Below are 22,216 nucleotides of genomic sequence, written 5' to 3' on the forward strand. Positions count from 1 at the left end.
TTTGATTCTTCCTCTCCACTACACCATTTTGTTGTGGAGTGTAGGGAGAAGAGAACTCATGCTTGATGCCCTCCTCCTCAAGGAAGCCTTCTATTTGTGAGTTCTTGAACTCCGTCCCGTTGTCGCTTCTAATTTTCTTGATCCTTAAGCCGAACTCATTTTGAGCTCGTCTCAAGAATCCCTTTAAGGTCTCTTGGGTATGAGATTTTTCCTGCAAAAAGAACACCCAAGTGAAGCGAGAATAATCATCCACAATAACTAGACAGTACTTACTCCCGCCGATGCTTATGTAAGCAATCGGGCCGAATAAATCCATGTGTAGGAGCTCCAGTGGCCTGTCACTAGTCATGATGTTCTTGTGTGGATGATGAGAGCCAACTTGCTTCCCGGCCTGGCATGCACTACAAATCCTGTCTTTCTCAAAATGAACATTGGTTAGTCCTAAAATGTGTTCCCCTTTAGAAGCTTATGAAGATTCTTCATTCCAACATGGGCTAGTCGCGGTGCCAGAGCCAACCCAAGTTAGTCTTAGCAACTAAGCAAGTGTCGAGTTCAGCTCTATCAAAATCTACCAAGTAAAGCTGACCCTCTAACACTCCCTTAAATGCTATTGAATCATCACTTCTTCTAAAGACAGTAACACCTACATCAGTAAATAGACAGTTGTAGCCCATTTGACATAATTGGGATACAGAAAGCAAATTGTAATCTAAAGAATCTACAAGAAAAACATTGGAAATAGTATGGTCAGGTGATATAGCAATTTTACCCAATCCTTTGACCAATCCTTGATTTCCATCCCCGAATGTGATAGCTCGTTGGGGATCTTGGTTTTTCTCATATGAGGAGAACATCTTTTTCTCCCCTGTCATGTGGTTTGTGCACCCGCTGTCGAGTATCCAACTTGAACCCCCGGATGCATAAACCTACAAAACAATTTTAGTTCTTGACTTTAGGTACCCAAACGGTTTTGGGTCCTTTGGCATTAGAAACAAGAACTTTGGGTACCCAAACACAAGTCTTTGATCCCTTGTGTTTGCCCCCAACAAATTTGGCAACTACCTTGCCGGATTTGCTAGTAAGCACATAAGAAGCATCAAAAGTTTTAAATGAAATAGCATGATCATTTGATGCATTAGGAGTTTTCTTTCTAGGCAACTTAGCACGGGTTGGTTGCCTAGAACTAGATGTCTCACCCTTATACATAAAAGCATGATTATGGCCAGAGTGAGACTTCCTAGAATGAGTTCTCCTAAATTTGCTCTCAGGATAGCCGGCAGGGTACAAAATGTAACCCTCGTTATCCTGAGGCATGGGAGCCTTGCCCTTAACAAAGTTAGATAAATTCTTTGGAGGGGCATTAAGTTTGACATTGTCTCCCCTTTGGTAGCCAATGCCATCCTTGATGCCAGGGCGTCTCCCATTATAGAGCATACTTCTAGCAAATTTAAATTTCTCATTTTCTAATTTATGCTCGGCAATTTTTACATCTAATAATGCTATATGATCATTTTGTTGTTTAATTAAAGCCATGTGATCATGAATAGCATTGATATCAACATCTCTACATCTAGTACAAATAGAAACATGCTCAACATTAGATGTAGAGGGTTTGCAAGATTTTAGTTCTACAACCTTAGCATGTAACATATCATTCTTAGTTCTAAGGTCGGAAATAATAGTATTGCAAACTTCAAAATTTTTAGCCTTAGCAATCAAATTTTCATTTTCTACTCTAAGGCTAGCAAGAGACTCATTCAATTCCTTAATCTTTGCAAGCAAATCATTATTATCATTTCTAAGATTGGGAATTGAATCAATACAAACATGAGAATCAACCTTAGCAATTAATCTAGCATTTTCATTTCTAAGGTTGTTAATGGTCTCATGGCAAGTGCTTAGCTCACTAGACAATTTTTCACATTTTTCTACCTCTAGAGCATAAGCGTTTTTAACCTTAACATGTTTCTTGTTTTCCTTGATTAGGAAATCCTCTTGGGAGTCCAAGAGATCATCCTTTTCATGGATAGCACTAATTAGCTCATTTAATTTTTCTTTTTGTTCCATGTTAAGGTTGGCAAAAAGGTTATGCAAATTGTCTTCCTCACCACTAGCATTATCATCACTAGAAGATTCATATTTAGTGGAGGATTTAGATTTAACCTTCTTCCTTTTGCCGTCCTTTGCCATGAGGCACTTGTGGCCGATGTTGGGGAAGAGAAGTCCCTTGGTGACGGCGATGTTGGCGGCGTCCTCATCGTCGGAGGAGGAGTCGGTGGAGCTCTCGTCGGAGTTCCACTCCCGGCAAACATGGGCATCGCCGCCCTTCTTCTTGTAGTACTTCTTCTTTTCTCTCCTCTTTCCCTTCTTGTCGTCGCCCCTGTCACTAGACATAGGACATTTTGCAATAAAATGACCGGGCTTACCACATTTGTAGCACACTTTCTTGGAGCGGGGTTTGTAGTCCTTCCCCCTCCGTTGCTTGAGGATTTGGCGAAAGCTTTTGATGATTAAAGCCATCTCCTCATTGTCGAGCTTGGAGGCGTCGATTGGTTGTCTACTTGGTGTAGACTCCTCCTTCTTCTCCTCTGTCGCCTTAAATGCCACCGGTTGTGCTTCGGACGTGGAGGGATCATCAAGCTCGTTGATCTTCTTTGAGCCTTTAATCATGCATTCAAAGCTCACAAAATTCCCGATAACTTCCTCGGGGGTCATTAGTGGATATCTAGGATTACCACGAATTAACTGAACTTGAGTGGGGTTAAGGAAAATAAGAGCTCTTAAAATAACCTTAACCACCTCGTGGTCATCCCACTTTTTGCTCCCGAGGTTGCGCACTTGGTTCACCAAGGTCTTGAGCCGGTTGTACATATCTTGTGGCTCCTCTCCTTGGCGAAGACGGAAGCGACCGAGCTCCCCCTCGATCGTTTCCCGTTTGGTGATCTTGGTGAGTTCATCACCCTCGTGCGCGGTCTTGAGTAGGTCCCAAATCTCCTTTGCATTCTTCAACCCTTGTACTTTGTTGTATTCCTCCTTGCTTAGAGAGGCGAGGAGAATGGTTGTGGCTTGGGAGTTGAAGTGCTCGATTTGGGCCACTTCGTCCGTATCATAATCCTCATCCCCTACAGAAGGTACCTGTGCTCCAAACTCAACAACATTCCATATACTTTTGTGGAGTGAGGTTAGATGAAATTTCATTAAATCACTCCACCTAGCATAGTCTTCGCCATCAAAAGTAGGCGGTTTGCCTAATGGAACGGACAGTAATGGAGTATGTCTAGATGTACGGGGATAGTGTAAGGGGATCTTACTAAACTTCTTGCTCTCTTGGCGCTTAGAAGTTACCGAGGGCGCATCGGAGCCGGAGGTCGATGTTGATGAAGTGTCGGTCTCGTAGTAGACCACTTTCCTCATCCTCTTGTGCTTGTCCCCACTCCGATGCGGCTTGTGAGAGGAAGATCTCTCCTTCTTCTCTTTGTGGTGAGAAGAAGATTTCTTCTCCTTCCCTTTGTTGGAGGAGCTCTTCTTCTTCTCCTTCCTTTTGGTGCGGGACTCTTCCGATGAAGTGCTCCCGTGGCTTGTAGTGGGCTTTTCGCCGGTCTCCATCTCCTTCTTGGCGTGATCTCCCGACATCACTTCGAGCGGTTAGGCTCTAATGAAGCACCGGGCTCTGATACCAATTGAAAGTCGCCTAGAGGGGGGTGAATAGGGCGAAACTGAAATTCTCAAAAACAATCACAACTACAAGCCGGGTTAGCGTTAGAAATATAATCGAGTCCGCGAGAGAGGGCGCAAAACAAATCGCAAGCGAATAATGAGGTAAGACACGCGGATTTGTTTTACCGAGGTTCGGTTCTCTCAAACCTACTCCCCGTTGAGGAGGCCACAAAGGCCGGGTCTCTTTCAACCCTTCCCTCTCTCAAACGGTCCCTCGGACCGAGTGAGCTTCTCTTTCTCAAATCACTTGGGAATCAAACTTCCCGCAAGGACCACCACACGATTGGTGTCTCTTGCCTCAATTACAAGTGAGTGTTTGATCACAAGAAAGAATGCCAAAGAAAAAGAAGCGATCCAAGCGCAAGAGCTCAAATGAACACAACAAATCACTCTCTCTAGTCACTAGGGCTTTGTGTGGAGTTGGGAGAGGATTTGATCTCTTTTGGCGTGCTTTGCAATGAATGCTAGCTCTTGTATAGTGGTTGGAAGTTGGAAGAATTGGATGCTATGAATGGTGGGGTGGTTGGGGTATTTATAGCCCCAACCACCAAACATGACCGTTGGTGGAGGCTGTCTGTTCGATGGCGCACCGGACAGTCCGGTGCACACCGGACAGTCCGGTGCCCCAGCCACGTCACCAGTTCCGTTGGATTCCGACCGTTGGAGCTTCTGACTTCTGGGCCCGCCTTGATGTCCGGTGGCGCACCGGACATGCACTGTAGAGTGTCCGGTGCGCCTGCTCCCGCGTGCCTGACGACTGCGCGCTTCTGGCGCGCATTAAATGCGCCTGCAGGTGACCGTTGGCGCGAAGTAGCCGTTGCCCCGAGGTTGCACCGGACAGTCCGGTGAATTTTAGCGGAGCAGCTGAAGTGAAAACCCGAGGCTGGCGAGTTCCGGAGGCCGCCCTTCCTTGGAGCACCGGACATGTCCGGTGCACACCGGACAGTCCGGTGAATTATAGCGGAGTGGCCTTTGGAAATTCCCGAGAGTGAAGAGTTTGAAGTCGGAGTCCCCTGGTGCACCGGACATGTCCGGTGGCACACCGGACAGTCCGGTGCGCCAGACCAGAGGAGCCTTCTGTTGCTCCTTTGCTCTTGTGTTGAACCCAACTCTTGGTCTTTTTATTGGCTAAGTGTGAACATTTTGCACCTGTATAACTTATACACTAGAGCAAACTAGTTAGTCCAATATTTGTGTTGGGCAATTCAACCACCAAAATTATTTAGGAACTAGGTGTAAGCCTAATTCCCTTTCAGAACCTATCATCGACCGATATACCTTTTGATCCACGGACTTACCTTCCGTGTCGAGGTCGAGATGCCCATTGGTTCCCATGGGTGTCTTGATGGGTTTGGCATCCTTCATCCCAAACTTGCTTAGAATATCTTGAGTATACTTTGTTTGGCTTAGGAAGGTGCCCTCTTGGAGTTGCTTCACTTGAAATCCTAAGAAATACTTCAACTCCCCCATCATTGACATCTCGAATTTTTGTGTCATGATCCTACTAAATTCTTCACATGTAGACTCGTTAGTAGACCCAAATATAATATCATCAACATAAATTTGGCATACAAACAAGTCATTTTCAAGAGTTTTAGTGAATAAAGTAGGATCGGCTTTTCCGACTTTGAATCCATTAGTGATAAGAAAATCTCTAAGGCATTCATACCATGCTCTTGGGGCTTGCTTGAGCCCATAAAGCGCCTTAGAGAGTTTATAAACATGGTTAGGGTACTCACTATCTTCAAAGCCGGGAGGTTGCTCAACATAGACCTCTTCCTTGATTGGTCCATTGAGGAATGCACTCTTTACGTCCATTTGATAAAGCTTGAAGCCATGGTAAGTAGCATAGGCCAATAATATACGAATTGACTCAAGCCTAGCTACGGGTGCATAGGTTTCACCGAAATCCAAACCTTCGACTTGGGAGTATCCTATGGCCACAAGTCGGGCTTTGTTCCTTGTCACCACACCATGCTCGTCTTGCTTGTTGCAGAACACCCATTTGGTTCCTACAACATTTTGATTAGGACGTGGAACCAAATGTCATACCTCGTTCCTAGTGAAGTTGTTGAGCTCCTCTTGCATCACCACTACCCAATCCGAATCTTGTAGTGCTTCCTCTACCCTATGTGGCTCAATAGAGGAAACAAAAGAGTAATGTTCACAAAATGAGCAACACGAGATCTAGTGGTTACCCCCTTATGAATATCGCCGAGGATGGTGTCGACGGGGTGATCTCGTTGGATTGCTTGGTGGACTCTTGGGTGTGGCGGCCTTGGTTCTTCATCCTCCTTGTCTTGATCATTTGCATCTCCCCCTTGATCATTGCCGTCATCTTGAGGTGGCTCATTTGCTTGATCTTCTCCTTCATCAACTTGAGCCTCATCCTCATTTTGAGTTGGTGGAGATGCTTGCGTGGAGGAGGATGGTTGATCTTGTGCATTTGGAGGCTCTTCAGATTCCTTAGGACACACATCCCCAATGGACATGTTCCTTAGCGCGATGCACGGAGCCTCTTCATTACCTATCTCATCAAGATCAACTTGCTCTACTTGAGAGCCGTTAGTCTCATCAAACACAACGTCACAAGAAACTTCAACTTGTCCAGAGGACTTGTTAAAGACTTTATATGCCCTTGTGTTTGAATCATATCCTAGTAAAAAGCCTTCTACAGTCTTAGGAGCAAATTTAGATTTTCTACCTCTTTTAACAAGAATAAAGCATTTGCTACCAAAGACTCTAAAATATGAAATATTGGGCTTTTTACCGGTTAGGAGTTCATATGATGTCTTCTTGAGGATTCGGTGTAGATATAACCGGTTGATGGCGTAGCAAGCGGTGTTGACCGCCTCGGCCCAAAACCGATCTGAAGTCATGTACTCATCAAGCATGGTTCTAGCCATGTCCAATAGAGTTCGATTCTTTCTCTCCACTACACCATTTTGTTGTGGCGTGTAGGGAGAGGAGAATTCATGCTTGATGCCCTCCTCCTCAAGGAAGCCTTCGATTTGTGAGTTCTTGAACTTCGTACCGTTGTCGCTTCTAATTTTCTTGATCCTTAAGCCGAACTCATTTTGAGCCCGTCTCAAGAATCCCTTTAATGTCTCTTGGGTATGAGATTTTTCTTGCAAAAAGAATACCCAAGTGAAGCGAGAATAATCATCCACAATAACTAGACAGTACTTACTCCCGCCGATGCTTATGTAAGCTATCGGGCCGAATAGATCCATGTGTAGGAGCTCCAGTGGCCTGTCGGTCGTCATGATGTTCTTGTGTGGATGATGGGTCCCAACTTGCTTCCCTGCTTGGCATGCGCTATAAATCCTGTCTTTCTCAAAATGAACATTTGTTAATCCTAAAATGTGCTCTCCCTTTAGAAGCTTATGAAGATTCTTCATCCCAACATGGGCTAGTCGGTGGTGCCAGAGCCAACCCATGTTAGTCTTAGCAATTAAGCAAGTGTCGAGTTCAGCTCTATCAAAATCTACCAAGTATAGCTGACCCTCTAACACTCCCTTAAATGCTACTGAATCATCACTTCTTCTAAAGACAGTGACACCTACATCAGTAAATAGACAGTTGTAGCCCATTTGACATAATTGAGAAACAGAAAGCAAATTGTAATCTAAAGAATCTACAAGAAAAACATTTGAAATGGAATGGTCAGGAGATATAGCAATTTTATCCAGTCCTTTGACCAAACCTTGGTTTCCATCCCCGAATTTGATAGCTCATTGGGGATCTTGGTTTTTCTCATAGGAGGAGAACATTTTCTTCTCCCCTGTCATGTGGTTTGTGCACCCGCTGTCGATGATCCAACTTGAGCCCCCGGATGCATAAACCTACAAAACAAGTTTAGTTCTTGACTTTAGGTACCCAAATGGTTTTGGGTCCTTTGGCATTAGATACAAGAACTTTGGGTACCCAAACACAAGTTTTTGACCCCTTGTGCTTGCCCCCGACATATTTGGCAACTACTTTGCCGGATTTGTTAGTTAATACATAAGATGCATCAAAAGTTTTAAAAGAAATGTCATGATCATTTGATGCACTAGGAGTTTTCTTCTTAGGCAACTTAGCACGGGTTGGTTGCCTAGAACTAGATGTCTCACCCTTATACATAAATGCATGGTTAGGGCCAGAGTGAGACTTCCTAGAATGAATTCTCCTAATTTTACTCTCAGGATAACCGGCTGGGTATAAAATGTAACCCTCGTTATCCTGAGGCATGGGAGCCTTGCCCTTAACAGAATTAGACAATTTCTTAGGAGGGGCATTAAGTTTGACATTGTCCCCCTTTTGGAAGCCAATGCCATCCTTAATGCTAGGGCGTCTCCCACTATAGAGCATGCTTCTAGCAAATTTAAAATTTTCATTTTCTAAGTCATGCACATTGATTTTAGAATTAAGTTGAGCTATGTGATCATTTTGTTGTTTAATTAAAGCCATGTGATCATGAATAGCATCAACATTAATGTCTCTACATCTAGTACAAATGGAAGTATGTTCAACAGTAGATGTAGTGGGTTTGCAAGATTTTAATTCTACAACCTTAGCATGCAATATATCATTTTTACTTCTAAGGTCGGAAATTGTAACATTGCAAACATCTAGTTCTTTAGCCTTAGTAAGCAATTTTTCATTCTCAATCCTAAGGCTAGCAAGATAGATGTTCAATTCTTCAATTTTAGCAAGCAAATCTACATTATCATTGGGAATTGAAACATTACAAGCATTTGAATCAACCTTAGCAATAAGTTTAGCATTGTCATTTCTAAGGTTGTCAATAATCTCATGGCAAGTGCTTAGCTCACTAGATAAATTTTCGCACTTTTCTACTTCTAGAGCATAAGCATTTTTAAACTTAACATGTTTTTTGTTTTCTTTAATAAGGAAGTCCTCTTGAGAGTCCAAGAGATCATCCTTTTCATGGATAACACTAATCAATTCATTTAATTTCTCCTTTTGTTGCATGTTGAGGTTAGCAAAAAGAGTACGCAAATTATCTTCCTCATCACTAGCATTATCATCGCTAGAAGACTCGTATCTAGTGGAGGATTTGGATTTAACCTTCTTCTTTTTTCCGTCCTTTGCCATGAGGCACTTGTGGCCGACGTTGGGGAAGAGAAGTCCCTTGGTGACAGCGATGTTGGTGGCGTCCTCGTCGGAGGAGGAGTCGCTAGAGCTTTCGTCGGAGTCCCACTCACGACAAACATGGGCATCGCCGCCCTTCTTCTTGTAGTATCTCTTTTTTTCCTTTCTTCTCCCCTTCTTGTCGTCGCCCCTGTCACTGTCACTAGATAGTGGACATTTTGCAATGAAATGACCGGGCTTACCACATTTGTAGCACACTTTCTTGGAGCAGGGTTTGTAGTCTTTCCCCCTCCTTTGCTTGAGGATTTGGCGGAAGCTTTTGATGACAAGCGCCATTTCCTCGTTGTCGAGCTTGGAGGCGTCGATGGGTGTTCTACTCGGTGTAGACTCCTCCTTTTTCTCCTCCGTCGCCTTAAATGCGACCGGTTGTGCTTCGGACGTGGAGGGGCCGTCAAGCTCGTTGATCTTCCTTGAGCCTTTGATCATAAACTCAAAGCTCACAAAATTCCCGATTACTTCCTCGGGAGTCATTAGTGTGTATCTAGGATTGCCACGAATTAATTGGACTTGAGTAGGGTTAAGGAAAATAAGTGATCTTAAAATAACCTTAACCACCTCGTGGTCATCCCATTTCTTGCTCCCGAGGTTGCGCACTTGATTCACCAAGGTTTTGAGCCGGTTGTACATGTCTTGAGGCTCCTCCCCTTGGCGGAGACGGAAGCGACCGAACTCCCCCTCGATCGTCTCCCGCTTGGTGATCTTGATTAGCTCATCTCCTTCGTGCGCGGTCTTGAGCACGTCCCAAACTTCCTTGGCGCTCTTTAATCCTTGCACCTTGTTATACTCCTCTCGACTTAGAGAGGCGAGGAGTATAGTTGTGGCTTGGGAGTTGAAGTGCTCAATTTGGGCCACCTCGTCCTCATCATAATCCTCACCCCCTACGGATGGTACCTGTGCTCCAAACTCAACAACATTCCATATACTTTTGTGGAGTGAGGTTAGGTGAAATTTCATTAAATCACTCCACCTAGCATAATCTTCACCGTCAAAGGTTGGCGATTTGCCTAATGGAACGGAAAGTAATGGAGTATGTCTAGAAGTGCGAGGATAGTGTAAGGGGATCTTACTAAACTTCTTGCGCTCATGGCGCTTAGAAGTTATGGAGGGCGCGTCGGAGCCGGAGGTGGAAGGTGATGAAGTATCGGTCTCGTAGTAGACCACCTTCCTCATCTTCTTTTTCTTGTCGCCACTCCGATGCGACTTGTGGGAGGAGGCTTTCTTCTCCTTCCCTTTTCCCTTTTTGCGGGACTCTTCCGATGAAGCCTTCCCGTGGCTTGTAGTGGGCTTGTCGCCGGTCTCCATCTCCTTCTTGGCGTGTTCTCCCGACATCACTTCGAGCGGTTAGGCTCTAATGAAGCACCGGGCTTTGATACCAATTGAAAGTCGCCTAGAGGGGGGGGGGTGAATAGGGCAAAACTGAAATTTACAAAGTTAATCACAACTACAAGCCGGGTTAGCGTTAGAAATATAATCGAGTCCGCGAGAGAGGGTGCAAAACAAATCACAAGCGAATAAAGAGTGTGACATGCGGATTTGTTTTACCAAGGTTCGGTTCTCGCAAACCTACTCCCCGTTGAGGAGGCCACAGAGGCCGGGTCTTTTTCAACCCCTTCCCTCTCTCAAACGGTCCCTTGGACCGAGTGAGCTTTCTCTTCTCAAATCAACCGGGAACAAAACTTCCCCGCAAGGACCACCACACAATTGGTGTCTCTTGCCTTGGTTACAATTGAGTATTGATCACAAGAAAGAATGAGAAAGAAGAAAGCAATCCAAGCGCAAGAGCTCAAAAGAACACAACAAATCTCTCTCACTTAACACTAAAGCTTTTGTGGAATTGGGAGAGGATTTGATCACTTGGGTGTGTCTTGTATTGAATGCCTAGCTCTTGTAAGTGGTTGGAAGTTGGAAAACTTGGATGACTTGAATGTGGGGTGGTTGGGGGTATTTATAACCCCAACCACCAAACTAGTTGTTTGGTGGAGGCTGCTGTCGCATGGCGCACCGGACAGTCCGGTGCACACCGGACAGTCCGGTGCACACCGGACAGTGTCTGGTGCGCTAGCCACGTCACCAGACCGTTGGGTTTCGACCGTTGGAGCTCTGACTGCTGGGCTAGCCTGGATGTCCGGTGGCACACCGGACATGTACTGTAGAGTGTCCGGTGTGCCACTTCGCGCGTGCCTGACTTCTGCGCGCTCTGGCGCGCATTAATTGCTTCTGCAGGTGACCGTTGGCGCGAAGTTGTCGTTGCTCCGCTGGCTCACCGGACAGTCCGGTGTACACCGGACATGTCCGGTGAATTATAGCGGAGCGGATTCCCGAAGCTGGCGAGTTCAGAGTCGCTTCATTCCTGGAGCACCGGACACTGTCCGGTGTACACCGGACAGTCCGGTGAATTATAGCTGAGCGCCTTTGAGTTTTCCCGAAGGTGAGAAGTTTGGCTTGAAGTCCCCTGGTGCACCGGACACTGTCCGGTGGCACACCAGACAGTCCGGTGCGCCAGACCAGGGCAGCCTTCGGTTATCCCTTGCTCTCTTTGTTGAACCCAATTCTTGGTCCTTTTATTGGCTAAGTGAGAACCTTTGGCACCTGTATAACTTATAGACTAGAGCAAACTAGTTAGTCCAATTATTTGTGTTGGGCAATTCAACCACCAAAATCATTTAGGAAATAGGTGTAAGCCTAATCCCCTTTCAATACTACTTGTTAGAAATTTATGTAGAATGCTATTGGTAACGTATTTGCTAAAATAGTGTTTAGTAATGTAGGAAAACCAGTGAAGCTAAATGGACCAATTGATGTGACTTGGAGCCATGGTGAACCATATCCTGGACCTCATGGGGCTGGCTTTAAGTGCTTTTATTGTTTTACCACCAAAAAGGCGGGGGGTGTCTCGATTAAAAGAGCATCTAGGTCACATACCTGGGAGTGTGGAGGCATGTCGTAAAGTGCCAAATCATGTGAAGGACCTAATGTCTCAAAAAGTAACAAATGGGAGAATTATGAGGGCACGTGGTACGAAGCTTCGTCTGTTTATTTAAAAGGAGGTTACTACAACAAGTCATGATTATCGAAGTGCAAGAATTCCTCTTAATGAAGAAGCACAGATTGATACGACAATGAGAAATTCATTGAGGGATTCTTTTTCCACATTGGAACATGATAGTTGTTCACCTTTTGATAAGTCAACTGGTAGTGCAAGTGGAGCTACAAGTTGTTCTACAGGGAAGCAAAGTAGGCTCTCAAGGTACTACAAGAATACACAAGATACCTCTAGAGGTCCTTTTGACATTGACTTGGCACGCAGTAGGACACAAGTGCAGCCACGCATAGATGTTATGCTAGAGAGGGGTCACAAAGAGAAGCTTGGGATAGCATTGGCAAAATGGTTCCATGCTTGGTGATGGAGTACCAATTCCACATGGGAGAGAAATAGATGGTCCATTATTGGATATGAATTATGCAAACATGGAGGCTCACACGGCGTATGCATGGACTGATTCAATGGCAAGATTTTGAACATGTGGCTCTATTGTATCAACTGTGTGCTCTATTTCAGTTTCAGCACAATATTGCTGCTATATTTGGTTTATGTGGCCTACCAATATTTAGAGCTGTGATTGATTTCTATGCATTATTTGAACTATGGACTATCAATTCTTTGTGACTTAACACTAGTGTTTTATTTACTGGTGCAAGGATGCTACCAAAGTACTTTATTTATGTAATATTTGATTTATTTTGACTATCTCATTATCCTATGTTCTCTATGGATATATATTCACAGTTAATTTGTTATTTATTTTGCCATTTATAGAATCGTTACATGTACATAATGATATTAGGTGGTTTACAAATGATCTATATGTTTTTCTGATTAAACTGAGCTGTTCATTGTAAATTTTGCCCGATTTTTATTTTGAGAACATCGGAAAAAAATCGAGAAATCCGAGACACGTTTCTCGGTGAACGGTGAGGTCCGGTTTTTTTGTGCTACCACCGGTAAGGTAAACCCTGGCGCGGACGCGGGCGGAGCAGCGTGGTGCAGAGGTGCGGAGGCGACGGCGGCGGAGGCGACCCTGCACGGGAGCGCGCGGTCGTGGAGCCCGAAGGCGGAGATCATCATGCGAGTGGAGGACATCTGGGACAGCCTGGACGGGCAGCAGCGGCAGCTGAGCCACGACGACAAGCTCAACAGCTGCTTCGACAGCATCCCCGTCGCGTCCTTCCCGCACGCCTTCGACGGCGCCCAGCTGGTAGAGATTCCCTCCGACACCACGTTCGCCGAAGCCGTCGACTTCCTGTCCCGCAACAGGATCATCAGCGCGCCCGTCAGGAACGTCGACGCGCCCGAGGACGCCAGCTGGATCGACGGCGACATCGGCATCGTTGAGTTCCCAGGGATCGCCGTCTGGCTGCTCCACCAGTCTGAAGCCGCGGCGATGGCCGGCGAGGTAGGCGCCGACGAGGGCCGTTCTTGAGATTTTAGGGGCCCTGGGCGAAAACTTATAAATAGACCCTTTTAATCCATAAGTAGACCCTTTTAACCCATGTGTATATATATATATAATATCTATATATGCATATATATAATTATAAACATATATGTTGAAAGGTTCAAAAATTATATTAACTAAATTAATAAAAATTTACTTGGCACATTGGATTATCTTATAAAGTTTCTTCGAACACTCTTTAATACAGAGACATTGAGTATGTTATTAATATCGACATATACTATTTCAATCTTGATGATATGATATAACCATATATGTGGACGTAATCGTAGCTTGTCTCTTATATAACCGTAATTACTTGGTAAGAATTAGGGCACTTTGAAAATAGGAAATGACGTATACCGTATACTAGTAAAGTGTTCGTACATTGCTACGTTTTCTATTTACGATTAAGTATATAATATAAAACATAAAGACATGTGTGTTCTATTGGCTAAGTGAGTGTAAATGTTGGTTTAAAGCCAACAACCATGGTTTGAATCCTTATTGTACATAATGTTAGCATTTTTTATTTAAATATAGAATGCACAATGACAGTGGAAATCATGGAACTAGAAAAATGGTGTTTAAATATAGTAGAGACGTGAACGTGATCATAGCTTAGCTTAGATAGATCAACTAACAAAGCGAATATTGTTTGTTTAGTCTAATTTAATCACCAAACACTGTACTTAAATATATACTTAGTGGGGGCCCAACATTCGCTTTGTTATTTTGATCACCCCCAGGTCCGGCCCTGCGACGAGTTGGCAGCGAAGCTAGGCACCGTCGCCCTGGAGAAGTGGAGAGTGCGGAGCGCTGGCGTCCAAGTCGGCGGCGGAGTCCACTGGTTCGAGGAGTGGGGCACCAAGACGCTAGCTCTCCGAGATCGGCCTGCCCATCATGAGGCTCAGCAAGATCGTCAAGGTACACTGGGGGTTCAGAGAACAGCAGGATCTAAAAAGTTTAGTCGGATCAGGAATTCCATTTACCTCCCATTCTCTTTCTACGTAGGATTTGGGTACTATTTGGAAACTTAAATTTCCTATGAGATTCCTAGAGATTGAGAAAAAAATAACTTAATTTTCTCCTAGTCCCTGTAAATCCGGAGGAGATTTAAGTTTCTAAACTAGGCTTAAATTCCATGTATAGTATAATGCCCATAAATTGTTAGTGAGCTTCCTTTGTCTATAATCAATTAATCATCACTTATGTAGATGGATAACGATAGCTTGTGTCACAATGCTTCCATGTATGGCTCTGTTCATGTTTATGTTAAACAAGTTCCATGCCTGGAATTTATGGATTAGATATAGTTCAGGTGACTAGGTATTAGCTTAGGGCTTCTTTGGGAGCAAAGAGATCGAGGGAGATAACAATTGAATGATAAGATATTTTAGTGGATTAGGTATAGTTCAGGTGACTAGGTATTAGCTTAGGGCTTCTTTAGGAGCAAAGAGATTGAGGGGGATAAAATCCCTTACTATTCAATTGAATGATAAGAGATTTTAGCCGCTCAATCTCTTTGCTCTCAAACACACACTTACTGCTTATGTCCACTTAACCTGGCATTTTTATTTATTGCTGAATCTAAAGGGCTTTCAGTTTCATTCCATTTCATTTGACAATAACTTTCATGCTAAAGGTATTGTTTCCTTTTGTTTGTTTCCTTATCATTTGCTAGAATTTTCTCATTAATTGCCATCGTTTGTAAAATGTAGAAAAAACATATTACCTTTTACCCCCCCCCCCCCCCTCATTTTTCTTTATGCAGTAATTGGTCAACCAAAAAAAAAGGTTTCCTAGACTTCACGGTTACGTCGTTTATCAACTGTTGGAATTTTCTCACTTATTACTCTCAACAGCTTGAATCTATGAAGCGCAACTTTTCTTTCTGTTAAAACTTTTTCATATCAATTTACAGCATAAACCAATTTTTTTCTCTCGTTTTACGTCCTACTTACGTAGGAGATACTCTAAATTAGGCAATATAATAACTCTTGTGTATGGCCAGTGCGCCAGTGGTCTACAAGAGCAGGAGCGAAAACTATCAAAGTACCAAACCACACAAATAAGGGAAAGGTCCCAATTTCAACAATTAGATAACAAATGAAACCAAGTTGGATAAACAGAAAACAGAATTTACGAACTGACATGTTTAAGAACATTGTAAACCATCATGAAAATGCAATTTTTCATTAGAGGTTGACAAGGAAACGGGACCAACAGCATGTCGCATCAACTATGCGCTTTGTCTATCATCAACGAATGAATATAACAGAAGGCTGCAACACACTATAAAAAAGGATGCAACAAGGTAAATGTGAACATAACTCCTGGTAGGATTGTACATAAAAATTCCAGGGACCGAAATTCCATTTTAGTCAAACAAGAGTCACGAGATGTTACCATTGACAAAAGACAGGTAAAATGTAAGAATTGCAATTACACAGCTCATGGCAGATGCAGTTGTCATAATTCCATGGGCAAGCCTCAATGACGTCACCACTCGCTGTGACAGGATCAAGAATGACAAGCTAAACCATTCAATTCGGGTTGCTTTGCAATTCACAAAGTTTCTGTCAGTTCAGGAGAAGATTATATTTCCATCTTCAGACCTTCAAAAGATGTTTGAAGGTCAAGTTCCCTGTATAGTGCCAAGAAATTTGGAAGGGGACTTGGAACTAGCATCATCAAAATTTGCACGGGTCTTCAGGCTGCATAGTTGATATGAACATGCCTGGACATCGAAAGGGTCATGCTAGTGAATTTCTTGCTCAGACTGACATAACGATAAGTAGTACAATTTGAACAAAAAAACATCCTTTCATAAATTTTGCAAGTGTCTTAAATCATGACCATAACTAACCTATAAAGGACAATATACCATGCCAATATTATCTTCACAAACACATGAAAGATAACTGAAATTAACAGTGTTTTAAAGGAATTGTGCAGGGCTCTGACTAAACTGTTGTTCTCAGTGCACATTTATTTTCAGTTTTCAAGGGATTAAAATGTGAAAGGATGTCTTAGAGGATAAACTGTGGTTCTCAATGAACATGATGTTTGAAGTGTTGGGTTTTACAAGAAACACGTGCCCTTCTGAAAATAAGGTATCACAGGCGAATATTGTCAAACTGAGGTATAACAGGCTATCACTCAGTTAAGTACAATAACTAGAAACTATTGAAGAATCTATAACAAATATTGCTTACTAAACTAGAAAACTACTTCAAATACTAGCTGTTTGTTGTGATTCCCTGATCTATAAGATAGTTTAAAGATACAATTTCTGTAAAAACTAAATAGCTGAGGTTAATTATAAAATGAAGGGCAAGGCACCATCATGCTCTTACAGATTCAACAAAGCAAGCAAAATAAAAAGGTCAGACTGCATTACCAATACCTTCCAATAATACATCTGAGTTATGTATGGAAACACAGCCTGGGAGTTAGCACTCACCTTGACCATCAAGCATTTGACTTTCTCCCTTCAAAAAATTCTGAGACATGGTTCTCCAAATCATCAGGGTTGTACTTTATATATCTTGCAGAACCCCTCCCTCCCTCTAGTTGTCCCCGAAATCTTCCAACAAATGAACGGTATGCTGGAAGAACCTTCTCGGAGATTGAGATCTTCAGCTCTTCTCTTAACTGAGGATCCACAACCCTCCATGATGTCTGTGTCCTGTGCAACTCCTCGAAGGCCAAGTTAAAGTTTTTGAATCTATCCTTCAATGCGGCTTTGAGTGTGCTTGATGAACCCATCGTGTGCGGAAGCCCATCATCTCTCAGGCAAGCTAACACCCTAGTCCATGATGATCGAAGATACCCTGTAGAGTATTGCCTAATCTGACCACGACGCTTGCGAATCCAGTTATCACCAAGCAATGTCTTGAGCTCTGAATCTTTCACCTTCTGCACAATATACAGCAGATTATTCATCAAAAATATGTTCTGCAACGCTTCATCCTCATACAGCCTCGATTTCTCATTGATCTTGCACTGTAGGTGTGTGATCAGCATGAGCACGCAGTGCCCCAATGGAGTCATGTTTGGATTATCAACCCCGGTCAGCTCAGTATCCCAACATTCCAGAAGCTTATTTAGCGAGGCATTGTAGTCTGCAAGCAGCCACACATAGTTCATGACATAGCGGGTAAGGGGATGGATCTCCCCACCAGGCAGTGCTCTCCGAGAAGTATCTCCCTGTATGTCATTAGCAAACTCTTCGATCGTGCCACACACTGCATCCCCAAGCCGCAAGAGTATTCCCTCGGCCTCCTCCTTGATGAAATTCTTTGCATCACCCGAGAACAAACCCTCAAGCTCTGGCAGCACCTCAGCGAGCGCCTCATACATACCAAGGATGCGGAACAGCTTCTCGGTGGACCTCTTCCCAATCGCAATGGCGTCACCAAAGTTCAGCATCTGCAGGACACAACCCTTGGCCGCCTGAGTGAAGCACTCCTCCTCAGTGTTCATGTCCGGCGAAAGGATCTGCCTGCAGATACGGCGCTCCTCAGCAAGGAGGCCCCGGACGACGACCTTGAGCGCCTGGATCCACTTCCTCATCTTGCCGTCAAGCACGCCCCACTCCACCCGCTGCACCTCCTCGAGGCTCATCTTGTCGACCCCGAGCACGGCAAGGCATTCCATGAGCGTGTCCCGGCGCACCTCCCCGTATACCTGGCACAGCTCGGGCGCGTAGCCGGCGCGCAGCATGACGTCGGCGATGTCCCTGAGGACGCTGACGGTGTCCGGGGCGATGAGGTAGGGCGAGATCTCGTCGTCGGAGGCGGAACTCCTGCCGCCCTGCTGCTCGTTTACCCCCTCGGCGGCGACGGCGGCGTGGTGTTGGGCAAAGGAGGGGCAGTCTAGGTCTACGGCGGAGGAGTTGAAGGAGGGTACCGTGAGCGAGAGTCGGCGGAGGAGCGAGACCTGGAGGTCCTCCGCGGCAAGTGGCGGCGCGCCGCGGATGAGCAGGTGGCGGAACTCGTCCTCGAGCCGCGCCATGGCGGTCTGCAGCGCGGCCTCGGCGCGCGGGCCCGGCGCGCCCGTGAGGCAGGCGGCCGCGGCGAGGTACTCCTCGCCCTCCCGCGAGTCGAACACCAGCGCGTCGGCGGTGGGGGACTCCCAGCGCTCAACCACCTCGGCCGCCGCGTCCCACTCCGCCTCGGCGCGGGCCGCCGCGTCGCCTTCGGGGTCGAGATCGGGCTCGTCCCCTTCCCCCTGAGAGGTCCCCTCGTCCGCCTCCAGTATGGAATCGACGGCGGTAGGGGGAGGAGGGAAGAGGTCGGACATGAGCGAGAAGCGGTTGTCGAAGCGAGAGAGGATGCGGATCATGTCGTCGGCGGCGTTCTTGGAGTTCGCGAGCGACTTGACGATGTGCTGCGCCGCCGCGATCACCTTCTCCTGCCCGTCCGGCGGCGGCGGCGGCGCCGCCGCCATCCTCAACTGCCGCTGGATTAGGCGGCTGCTGCGAGCTTCTTCGAACGAGGGAAGAGAAGGGGAAAAGGCCGGGGGAGAGAAGAGGAATGGAAGGGGAAGCGAAACGGAGTCGACTACCCGCTGTGCTGAGCTGGGCGGTTTTGAACGGGTCCACCAGCAACACCACCACGACTGTCTCATCAGATATCGCTCTTTTTTGATCGTACGGACGGGATTCGTTGGGAAGTGCTGTGTGTGTGACACAGCCTGTGTCTGACTGACTGCGGCTCTCGTCGAGCATGATCTGATGGTTCTCCGGTTGTTCGCTTTCCGGACTCGGAGTGCCGTAGCTCTAATTTATATAGGTAAAAGTGTAAAACACTGTTGAAATCAAGATTGTTTAAGATGATGAATAGTGTTAAGAAAACAGTGTTAAATTTATTAATTGATTGTGTACTTATTTATACACTAGGAACGTGCTCGTACGATACCACGGAACACAAATTGCGACCCTTCAATGGACTTAGGGCCCTGACGACGGACAGCGTGAGTACAATAGTGATGACAAAATCCGTGATTAAACATAGATACTGAACGATATAAATATGTCTACTCAAATAGATTGAAATAGAATCGCACAAATAATTTTTAAAGAGTAAATATATAATGCTTAATCATAACCAATTATGTTGACACCTTGTACACTAAGCTAATCTTTTTAACAATATTGTTAACTCTCTGTTGTATGTTTGTATGGATGACATATCTGCACGAATTATCCTCGTAACTTAGGGCCCCTTTGGCAGGGCTCTGGCTTCTCCAAAAACGGCTTTGGCTCTGGCTCACGAGGTGAAGCCACTTCTTTAGATGAGCCAAAGCCATTCTGAAAAATCATTTGGCAAAACGGCTTATAGGTTGTTTTTCAGAAAGACCCTTGTATAGTTTGGACTGGTGGGAGGGCTATTGTGCGTGGCTAGGGATTGAGGGCAGGACCAAAAAAAATAATTTGGACTGGTGGGAGGGCTATTGTGCAAAAATGACGTGAGCTGAAGCCGGGTGAGCCACTTTTTTGGCTCATGACTGGTGAAGCCATTTGAAAAAGAGGTGTTTGGCACAACTTTTGCATGAGCCAGAGCCGAAGCTGAAAAATAAGCCCTACCAAAGGGGCCCTTAACAGCTCGATAATAAAGTTCCTCCGAAAAATCTTTGCATCCTACACATAAGACATAAGAGAACAAAACACCAATTTATTATTATGTAACTGGAATGAATCTTATGAATATAAAAGGAACATATTCCACTCACCCTAACAAATTTCATTCGACTATCGTTCCTGTTGGGGACTTGTTCTCAAATGCTAAGAATTAAGAACAAGGCAACATAGAAAATGTTAAGTGTAAAAGTCCTTCGTCCTCCATAACATTATATCCCTTTGGAATATAAAGCATCTCGGACGAAGGTTACGAAGGACGTAGCTTCGTAAGCGTGACAATGAGGAACGAAGCATTCATATAAATCATGAGATATGAAAATACTTAAATGTTATCATAAAATCATTTCCATTTTCAATATTATAAACGAATGTAAATGACTCCAAATTACAAATGTACCTTCGGTCTTGAAGAATACAAGTGTGATGTGAAGGCAAATGACAGGTTCGTGTGAACAGTACGGGGGTACTGTTCATCTATTTATAGACACAGGACGCAGCCTGTGACGAATTACAATTATGCCCTTTACAAAAGTTTACAACATTATCTTAGACCTCTATGGATAAAAAGGTCATTCTATCTTTATGTCGGTTTGCAACGCCGAAGCTCTATAAAAAGGAACCTTCGGCCATTTCCTGGGGACGATTTCAGCCGAAGCTGCTTCTTCACGCAAGACCTTCGGCGCAACGAAGCATGGGCCCAACAGTAGCCCCTTTCGCGGCGCTAGATCGTTTTTCGTAACGAGCTTGAACCGTGAAAAAATCCTCTCAAGCTTCGGGAAGCCGAAGGTCCAAAAAACACCTTCCCTGAGCTCGTTGCCGAGAAACGATTCATTTCCCGAGATCGTGTCGGTCCCACCTTGCAGAGTCACTGTTTGGTCTTTGCGGTCCACTGCGCAGCGAGTACAAGTTACTGCCCGCCTGGTGTAAAAACCCTGCCGCTTCGCCTTCTTACCTGCAGCACTATATAAACAGACGAGTAGGTGTGAAGTTACCACAGCATTTACTGCTATTTGCACTGTTTTGCTGCCAAAATTTTTAACCATCACCGAAGCTTGTTTGTCAGGTTTGAACGAAGCTCCATCTTGAAGCCTGCTTCGGAGAAAAAAGTATCAAAGTTTCACAAGTTCATAATTAAATGGCCAGAGTTCGCTCTACAGCTAGGGTTGAGCGTGAGGGGGACGAAACTGAAGCTTCGGAGACTGTGCCCATCTCCGAAGCGATGCAGCGCTCCGGACTGGTGACTGCGGAAGAAATGCCTGCTGCCGAAGCAAACCCGACAACTGCCGAAGGAGAAGGGAACATTGAAGAAACCGACTCCGAAGATGACTACCGTATTGCCATGCCCAGCAAACCCAGCCACCTAGACTTCGGAAAATCAACTGTTTCAAAGGTTGATCTCGCCAAGATGGTGAAAGCAGGTTTTTTCAGTGAAGATCAGAAGAAGCTACTTCGCTTCGGGGGAGAAGAGACCACCCCGAAGCCAGAGAAGGACGAGGTTGTCATCTTCAAAAGCTTTTTAAAGGCTGGGCTAAGATTCCCTGTTCACGAGATTGTTGCGGAGATATTGAAGAGGTTTGACATCTACCTTCACCAGTTAACTCCTAACGCTATCGTTAGGCTTAGCGTTTATATTTGGGCCCTCCGAAGCCAAGCAGTGGAGCCTTTTGCTGACAGTTTCTGTCGAGTTCATGAATTGCATTATCAAACAAAGGCCAGAAAAGATGGGCTTCATGAAAACTTCGGTTGCTACAATTTTGCCTACCGGAAAACCGCAAAGTTTCCTGTAATCAGCTACCGAAGCAAATGGCCGGCAGGCTGGAAATCAGAATGGTTCTATGTCAAGGTTGATGAGGACAAGGAGAAGCTTGTGCAAAGTCCACTCGAGCTAACTTTCGGAGAAACCCGACCCCACTGCAACATGACACCAGAGGGTCAAACTCAACGGGCAATGGATGAATTCAGAATCATTGCAGAGCATATTGGTACCAGGGATCTGGTTCAAGAATTCTTAGCATTCAAAGTCTTCCCTACTTTGAAAAAATGGGAAATGCCAAAGTTAAAGGGGGAGAAGAAGGAAGGGGATCTTGTCCGGCTTCCTTACCACTTCAAATTCAAGAAATATTTTAAGAAGCCCTGCCAAGAGTGGCTGGATACAGTTGAGGTGATGTGTAATGAAATTCTTGGAAATTATTCGAAAAAA

The 22,216-nt window shown here is 44.9% G+C and overlaps 1 protein-coding gene across 2 annotated transcripts; it reads right to left on the minus strand.

The window, feature by feature from the left end:
- Positions 1 to 15,499: 15,499 nt before the first annotated feature.
- Positions 15,500 to 18,938, minus strand: LOC100274743 (uncharacterized). 2 transcript variants are annotated; one of them, NM_001360650.1, is made up of 2 exons: positions 16,837 to 18,915; positions 15,500 to 16,110 (listed from the first exon to the last, which is right to left on the minus strand). In NM_001360650.1, exon 1 carries the CDS (start codon positions 18,822 to 18,824, stop codon positions 16,845 to 16,847), a length of 1,980 nt encoding a protein of 659 aa, NP_001347579.1. In that variant the 5' UTR covers positions 18,825 to 18,915; the 3' UTR covers positions 15,500 to 16,110; positions 16,837 to 16,844. The 2 variants fall into 2 exon arrangements, 1 of the variants encoding a protein (NP_001347579.1); XR_002267812.3 differs by having other exon boundaries at positions 15,551 to 16,110; positions 16,780 to 18,938.
- Between the last annotated feature and the right edge of the window lie 3,278 nt (positions 18,939 to 22,216).

This window comes from Zea mays, chromosome 3, assembly GCF_902167145.1.
Source record: "Zea mays cultivar B73 chromosome 3, Zm-B73-REFERENCE-NAM-5.0, whole genome shotgun sequence".
NCBI classification, from domain to species: Eukaryota; Viridiplantae; Streptophyta; class Magnoliopsida; order Poales; family Poaceae; genus Zea; species Zea mays.